General features: G+C 39.1%; 1 protein-coding gene across 1 annotated transcript in view; it reads left to right on the top strand.

The window, feature by feature from the left end:
- oca2 (oculocutaneous albinism II) overlaps positions 1 to 9,450 on the top strand; it is a 185,120-nt gene that overhangs the window by 104,867 nt on the left and 70,803 nt on the right. The window contains exon 16 of the mRNA XM_061977567.1: positions 1,952 to 2,099. Within this exon, the coding sequence (XP_061833551.1) occupies positions 1,952 to 2,099 (148 nt within the window). The remainder of the gene's footprint in view (positions 1 to 1,951; positions 2,100 to 9,450) is intronic.

Genomic DNA, 9,450 nt, shown 5'->3' on the forward strand with positions numbered 1-9,450 from the left:
CTTTTAACAACACTCAGTAAAGGTTTGGGAACTGAGGAGACACATTTTTGAAGCTTCTCAGGTGGAATTTTTTTCCCATTCTTGCTTGATGTACAGGTTAAGTTGTTCAACAGTCCGGGGGTCTCCGTTGTGCTATTTTAGGCTTCATAATGCGCCACACATTTTCAATGGGAGACAGGTCTGGACTACAGGCAGGCCGGTCTAGTACCCGCACTTTTTTTACTATGAAGCCACATTGATGTAACACGTGGCTTGGCATTGTCTTGCTGAAATAAGCAGGGGCGTCCATGGTAACGTTGCTTGGATGGCAACATATGTTGCTCCAAAACCTGTATGTACCTTTCAGCATTAATGGTGCCTTCACAGATGTGTAAGTTACCCATGTCTTGGGCACTAATACACCCCCATACCATCACACATGCTGGCTTTTACACTTTCACCCTAGAACAGTCCCCATGCTTCTTTTCCTCTTTGGTCCAGAGGAAACGACGTCCACAGTTTCCAAAAACAATTTGAAATGTGGACTCGTCAGACCACAGAACACTTTTCCACTTTGTATCAGTCCATCTTAGATGAGCTCAGGCCCAGCGAAGCCGACGGCGTTTCTGGGTGTTGTTGATCAATGGTTTTCGCCTTGCATAGGAGAGTTTTAACTTGCACTTACAGATGTAGCGACCAACTGTAGTTACTGACAGTGGGTTTCTGTAGTGTTCCTTTGCCCATGTGGTGATATCCTTTACACACTGATGTCACTTGTTGATGCAGTACAGCCTGAGGGATGGAAGGTCACGGGCTTAGCTGCTTACGTGCAGTGATTTCTCCAGATTCTCTGAACCCTTTGATGATATTACGGACCGTAGATGGTGAAATCCCTAAATTCCTTGCAATAGCTGGTTGAGAAAGTTTTTTCTTAAACTGTTCAACAATTTGCTCACGCATTTGTTGACAAAGTGGTGACCCTCGCCCCATCCTTGTTTGTGAATGACTGAGCATTTCATGGAATCTACTTTTATACCCAATCATGGCACCCACCTGTTCCCAATTTGTCTGTTCACCTGTGGGATGTTCCAAATAAGTGTTTGATGAGCATTCCTCAACTTTATCAGTATTTATTGCCACCTTTCCCAACTTCTTTGTCACGTGTTGCTGGCATCAAATTCTAAAGTTAATGATTATTTGCCAAAAAAAAAAAAGTTTATCAGTTTGAACATCAAATATGTTGTCTTTGTCGCATATTCAACTGAATATGGGTTGAAAATGATTTGCAAATCATTGTATTCCGTTTATATTTACATCTAACACAATTTCCCAACTCATCTGGAAACGGGGTTTGTAAGAAAACCAACACATTTAGCTGAAGTGCACCAATTTTGTCAAGAGGAGGGGTCAAGTGGTCAAGCAGAAGCTTGTGGATGGCTACCAAAAGCGCCTTATTGCAGGTAAACTTGCCAAGGGACATGTAAGCAAATATTAACATTGCTGTATGTATACTTTTGACCCTCACATTTTCAGTAGAGCCATAATAAATTCATAAAAGAACCAAAACTTCATGAATGTTTTTTGTGACCAACAAGTATGTGCTCCAATCACTACATCACAAAAAAATAAGAGTTGTAGAAATGATTGTAAACTCAACTCAAGACAGCCATGACATGATGTTCTTTACAAGTGTATGTACACTTTTGACCACCACTCTAATTGTGAAGCTTGGTTTGGCAGAGTAGCGTCTATTAAGGTCACATAGCCACCTCCCTGAGAAAGGATGGCGCCCACAGATTCCCTCAGGGCATATTTGGACCGGTGTCACGCTCATTGACTCGCTGCATCGGTCCCACTGTGGGGCTTTTGTTCAGCGGAAACATCTTCATCTCCTCCGCCACGTGTAGCAGCGACTGTATTGACACGCGCACCGGTGTGAAACATTCTGTCCCCTTTTTTGGTGCCACTCCAGAACTCAAGCACGAGATCCTGGTTTGGAGACAGACGGCGCAGCGCATCAACCCCGCCAGTCGGGAGGAGACGGCTGTCAAATGCCTCCTGATGCAGAAAGTCCTCAACCTGGAGAGTCTGCTTCGCAAGATGATGAAAACCTTCCAGAGGTGCGAGCAGCCGTGCATGAGTAGAACTAATATAGCTGCTGTATATTGACGAGGAGTATTGGGACGCACCTCTTTAACGATGGATAAGAACAACCCATTCATATTTTATGTTTCTGGGCAGGATTGTGGAAAAACTACTAAAAAAATATTGCTGGACCTGCAACAACCCTTCATCATAGGATGTCCAAAGTTATATTTATAAAAAATACCGTATTTTTCGGACTATAAGTCGCAGTTTTTTTTCATAGTTTGGCCGGGGGTGCGACTTATACTCAGGAGCGACTTATTTGTGAAATGATTAACACATTACCGTAAAATATCAAATATTTTTATTCAGCTCATTCACGTAAGAGACTAGACCAGGGGTCGGCAACCCGCGGCCCTAGTGGCTCTCTGGAGCTTTTTCAAAAATGTATGAAAAATGGAAAATGTTGAGGGGAAAAAAATATATTTTTTGTTTTAATATGGTTTCTGTAGGAGGACAAACATGACACAAACCTCCCTAATTGTTATAAAGCACACTGTTTATATTAAACATGCTTCACTGATTAGAGCAGGGGGGCTCATTACGTCGATCGCGAGCTACCGGTCGATCAGTCGATCACCAGCCAGCCATTAAAAAAATAGTCCTAAAAATGAGCGATCATAAATCTTCACTATGACGTCACTTTCGTCACTTGATTGACATTCACGGCACCCGAGGGTCTTCTGAGATGACGCTGGCTGCTGCCAGCTCATTAAAATTACAGACTGGAAGGTGAGAAACACTTTATTTCAACAGACTCTGGCGCCGTACCTGTCGTCAAAACTCCAAAGACCGACTGTACAGTTGAACAATAAAAGCTCTGCTTCATCCTGCCTGCGCTACCAAAGTAAGAGTCTCAGAAAGCTGGCGTGCACAAGCTAGCAAGCTACGGAGTTTGCCGACAATTTATTTCTTGTAAAGTGTATACAAAGGAGTACGGAAGCTGGATAAATAAAATGCCAAAAACCAACCACTTTCATGTGGTATTGGACAGAAAGGAGGACTTTTTTTCTCCTCCATTCGAAAATGCGGACGTTATCATCACCACTGTCTGATTCCTATCAATGCAAGTCATCACAATCAGGTAATACACCAACTTATATTCTTGTCTTCATGAAAGAAAGGAATCTATATGTGTTAAACATGCCTGTATTATCTTTAACCACCTTTAACTTGTTAACAATATTAACTATATGTGTTAAACATGCTTGTATTATCATTAAACACCTTTAACTTATTAACAATATTAACTATATGTGTTAAACATGATTGCATTATCTTTAAACACCTTTAACTTGTTAACAATATTAACTATATGTATTAAACATACTTGTATTTTCATTAAACACCTTTAATTTATTAACAATATTAACTATATGTGTTAAACATGCTTGCATTATCATTAAACACCTTTAACTTGTTAACAAAAACATATATTTCATAAATAAGTAAATATAAATGATATATATGAATGAGGTAGATCCCCACGACTTGATCAATTGAAAAGTAGCTCGCCTGCAGATAAAGTGTGAGCACCCCTGGGTTCGAGTATTTGGCGAGCGCCGTTTTGTCCTACTAATTTTGGCGGTCCTTGAACTCACCTTAGTTTGTTTACATATATAACTTTCGCCTACTTCCCAGGACGTGTTTTATCCTTTTTCTGTCTCATTTTGTCCACCAAACTTTTAATGTTGTGCGTGAATGCACAAAGGTGAGTTTTGTTGATGTTATTGACTTGTGTGGAGTGCTAATCAGACATATTTGGTCACTGCATGACTGCAAGCTAATCGATGCTAACATGCTATTTAGGCTAGCTGTATGTACGGCGTGGCCGTGCGCGACCCGAGGGTCCCTGGTTCAATCCCCACCTAGTACCAACCTCGTCATGTCCGTTGTGTCCTGAGCAAGACACTTCACCCTTGCTCCTGATGGGTGCTGGTTAGCGCCTTGCATGGCAGCTCCCTCCATCAGTGTGTGAATGTGTGTGTGAATGGGTAAATGTGGAAGTACCGTATTTTCCGCACTATAAGGCGCACCGGATTATTAGCCGCACCTTCAATGAATTACATATTTCATAACTTTGTCCACCAATAAGCCGCCCCGGATTATAAGCCGCGCCTACGCTGCGCTAAAGGGAATGTCAAAAAAAACAGTCAGATAGTTCAGTCAAACTTTAATAATATATTGAAAACCAGCGTTCTAACAACTCTGTCCCAAAATGTACGCAAATGTGCAATCACAAACATAGTAAAATTCAAAATGGTGTAGAGCAATAGCAACATAATGTTGCTCGAACGTTAATGTCACAACACACAAAATAAACATAGCGCTCACCTTCTGAAGTTATTCTTCATTCGTAAATCCTTCGAATTCTTCGTCTTCGGTGTCCGAATTGAAAAGTTGCGCAAGCGTGGGTTCCAAAATGGCCGGCTCCGTCTCTTCGAAGTCATCGGAGTCAGTGTCGCTGTTGTTGTCCAGTAGTTCTGTGAATCCTGCCTTCCGGAAAGCTCGGACCACAGTTGTGACCGAAATATCTGCCCAGGCATTTACGATCCACTGGCAGATGTTGGCGTATGTCGTCCGGCGCTGTCTGCCCGTCTTAGTGAAGGTGTGTTCGCCTTCGGAGCTGTGTGAAAAAAGCCACCCGGCCTCTTCGCGTAAACTTCCCTTAACCACTCGCTCATCTTTTCTTCATCCATCCATCCCTTCGAGTTAGCTTTTATGATGACGCCGGCTGGAAAGGTCTCTTTTGGCAAGGTCTTCCTTTTGAATATCACCATGGGTGGAAGTTAGCATGGCAAGCTAGAACCACAGTGAAGGATGACTTCTCATTCCCTGTGGTGCAAATATTCACCGTACGTGCTCCCGTTCCACAGTGCGGTTCACAGGAATATCAGTTGCTGTGAAATACGGTAGTAATCCGTGTGCGGATGGAGAGATTGCGTCTTTTTATGAACCGGATCCTTGTCGCTTAGTAGGAGCCATTTTGTGGTCTTTACAGATGTAAACAGGAAATGAAACGTACGGTGATATCCGCGCGTTTTTTCTTCTTCTTCCGGGGGCGGGTGGTTGCTTACAGTAGAAGAAGAAGCGCTTCCTGTTCTATGGGGGCGGGTGCTTTCCTTGGCGGTTGCTTGCGTAGAAGAAGAAGCGCTTCCTGTTCTACCGGGAAAAAAGATGGCGGCTGTTTACCGAAGTTGCGAGATCGAAACTTTATGAAAATGAATCGTAATAAAGCGCACCGGGTTATAAGGCGCACTGTCAGCTTTAGAGAAAATTTGTGGTTTTTAGGTGCGCCTTATAGTGCGGAAAATACGGTAGTGTCAAAGCGCTTTGAGTACCTTGAAGGTAGAAAAGCGCTATACAAGTATAACCCATTTATCATTTATTTATTTATATGTACATATTGCACCATTATGCCTCATTTGTAGCTATATTTGAGCTCATTTAGTTTCCTTTAAGTCATCTTAATTCAATTTATATCTCATGACACACTATCTGTATGTAATATGGCTTTTCATTTGTTGCGGCTCCAGACAGATTTGTTTTTGTATTTTTGGTCCAATATGGCTCTTTCAACATTTTGGGTTGCCGACCCCTGGACTAGACGTATAAGATTTCATAAGATTTAGCGATTAGGAGTGACAGATAGTTTGGTAAACGTATAGCATGTTCTATATGTTATAGTTATTTACCATAATATGTTACGTTAACATACCAGTTGGTTATTTATGCCTCATATAACGTACACTTATTCAGCCTGTTGTTCACTATTCTTGATTTATTTTAAATTGCCTTTCAAATGTCTATTCTTGCTGTTGGCTTTTATCAAATACATTTCCCCCAAAAATGCGACTTATACTCCAGTGCGACTTATATATGTTTTTTTCCTTCTTTATTATGCATTTTCGGCCGGTGCGACTTATACTCCGAAAAATACGGTATATATATTTTTTTAATTATCTGACGTATTCTACAGACAACATTTGTTAATTATAAATGACATATATTATTAGATATTACAATAATTTACACTACATAGCTTAGATCAGAGGTGTGTAACGTGCAGCCCGCGGCTCATTGTACGAATACTCTTACCAAAAAAACATAAAAAGTGGAAAAAAAGAGCAAACAGGTGAAATGTAACGATGAAAAGTTGCTATGGCGACTAGAGATTTGTCCGATAATATCACACTGCCGATATTATCGGCCGATAAATGCTTTAAAATGTAATATCGGAAATTATCGATATCGGTTTCAAAAAGTAGAATGTATGACTTTAAAACGCCGCTGTACAGAGTGGTACACGGACGTAGGGAGAAGAACAGAGCGGCAATAAATACTTGGTCAACAGCCATACAGGTCACACTGAGGGTGGCCGTATAAACAACTTTAACACTGTTACAAATACGCGCCACACTGTGAACCCACACCAAACAAGAATGACAAACACATTTCGGGAGAACATCCGCACCGTAACACAACATAAACACAACAGAACAAATACCCACAACCCCTTGCAGCACTAACTCTTGCGGGACGCTACAATATACACCCCCCGCTACCTCCCAACCCCGCCCACCTCAACCTCCTCATGCTCTCTCAGGGAGAGCAGGTCCCAAATTCCAAGCTGCTGTTTTGAGGCATGCTAAAAAAAAGAATGCACTTTGTGACTTCAATAATAAATATGGCAGTGCCATGTTGGCACTTTTTTCCATAATTTGAGTTGATTTATTTTGAAAAACCTCGTTACATTGTTTAATGCATCCAGCGGGGCATCACAACAAAATTAGGCATAATAATGTGTTAATTCCACGACTGTATATATCGGTTGATATCGGAATCGGTAATTAAGAATTGGACAATATCGGATATCGGAAAAAAAGCCATTATCGGACAGACATCTCTAATGGTGACTTTAATAACTCAAAGCTGCCATACAGGGTGCCATTGCTCAAAAAAATTATGAATTAAAATCAATATTATGAATTATTGACCTATTTAAGGCTTGAATTATTTCATATCAAATATTCCACTTTAAATTATTTTGGGGGAGAAAATAGTGGATATTTTGTGGTTTTGCCCTTTAAAAACTAAGTTTTCCAAGACAAAAAGGGCATAAAACAAACAAATGTATAATTAACGGATAGATCTGAAGTTGATCCAGAGCACTTTTTTCCCAAAGTACATTAAAAAACACTTTGCTCTCTAAGTACCACCACAATGACAAACATTGAAATACAGTAGAGTAGTAGGCCTACATATTCATTAAAAACAAGGCAGTTTATTTGGCATGTATATTTAATATTTTTTACACACCGTTTAAACAGTAACACTCTGAATATTTGATTGTTTGTCCCACCACTAAATGGAGCACACATACCATTAGTGGTGCCACAGTTTGAGAATCCCTGATCTAGATATTTAAATATTGAAAGGAGGATAGAATACAAAATAAAATGTATGACTTATTTGTAACACTTTTATGAGTGGGGCCCCTTTTGGATCCCTGAGAATTTTAGTGAAACTGTCTTTGCTCCAAAAATAATAAAGAATCAAAATCAGTGTTATGAATGATTGATCTATTTAAGGCTCCAATTACTTCACATCAAATATTTTACTTTGAAAAACTTTTTTAGGGAAAATGTTCTGTTTTTTTGAGTTTTCTCTTACAAAATGGGCATAAAATACAACTTTATATCGACAGATCTAAAGTTGATGTCGAGATTCAAACATGGATAAAAAAAAAAAAAATATATGACTTATTTTTAACTTGCCAACCTTGAGACCTCCGATTTCGGGAGGTGGGGGGGGCATAGTTGGGGGCGTGATTAAGAGGGGAGGAGTATATTTACAGCTAGAATTCACCAAGTCAAGTATTTAATACTTATATATATATATATATATATATATATATATATATATATATATATATATATATATATATATATTATATATATATATATATATATATATATATATATATATAATTCCTGGTTTTCCGAAGCCCTATTTCCACCCTTTTTTCTGGCGACTACTCGTTCAACATTTTTCAACGCATTTCAACTGTTCCACTGTCAAAACATTCCTCTTAATCAGGACAAAAAAAACAACATTGTTTTTTTGAACTGGAAACATTTCTGGTTTTCCTGAAATTCCAGGAATTCTGTAATACCATTTCTCTATTCAACATGTTAGTACTTCAACATTTCTCGACCGATTTGAAAAATTCAAACACCAACCATTTCAACTCATTCAGACCATTCAAGTTTTTCACCATTTTCCCAAAATAGTCCTGCTTTTCCTGAAATTACCACATTTTTGGAAAATTCCAAAAATTCTCAGATTTCCCAGAATTCCAGGTTTTTGGGGACATTTTTCCCATTCAAAATGTATTGGCCATTTTTCAAACTTCCACCATTTCCACATTTTTCAACTGCTTCAAACCATTTTACCTTCAACACATTCCACCATCCTGGAAATTCAAACTACATTTTTTCCAAATTCCAAAAAATTCCAGGATTTTCCAGAATTCCTGGTTTTCCAAAGCCCTATATCCACCTTTTTTCTGGCAACTAATCGTTCCACATTTTTCAACGCATATCAACCGTTCCACCTTCAAAACATTCCTCTTAATCAGGACAAAAAAACAAAGTTGTTTTTTGAACTGGAAACATTTCCAGTTTTCCCAAAATTCCAGGAATTCCGTAATACCATTTCTCTATTCAACATGTTACTACTTCAACATTTCTCGACCGATTTGAAAAATTCCAACACCAACCATTTCAACTCATTCAGACCATTCAAGCTGTTCACCATTTTCCAAAACAATTCCCGCTTTTCCTGAAATTCCCACATTTTTGGGAAATTCCGAAAATTCTCAGATTTCCCAGAATTCCAGGTTTTCGGGGACATTTTTCCCATTCAAAATGAATTGGCCATTTTTCCAAACTTCCACCATTTCCACATTTTTCAACTGCTTCAAACCATTTTACCTTCAACACAATCCACCATCCTGGAAATTCAAACTATATTTTTTCCAAATTCCAAAAAATTCCAGGATTTTCCAGAATTCCTATTTTTCCAAAGCCCTATTTCCACCTTTTTTATGGCAACTAATCGTTCCACATTTTTCAATGCATATCAACCGTTCCACCTTCAAAACATTCCTCTTAATCAGGACAAAAAAACAAAGTTGTTTTTTGAACTGGAAACATTTCTGGTTTTCCCGAAATTCCAGGAATTCCGTGATACCATTTCTCTATTCAACATGTTACTACTTCAACATTTCTCGACCGGTTTGAAAAATTCCAACACCAACCATTT

Source organism: Nerophis lumbriciformis, linkage group LG18, assembly GCF_033978685.3.
Source record: "Nerophis lumbriciformis linkage group LG18, RoL_Nlum_v2.1, whole genome shotgun sequence".
In the NCBI taxonomy this organism is placed as follows: domain Eukaryota; kingdom Metazoa; phylum Chordata; class Actinopteri; order Syngnathiformes; family Syngnathidae; genus Nerophis; species Nerophis lumbriciformis.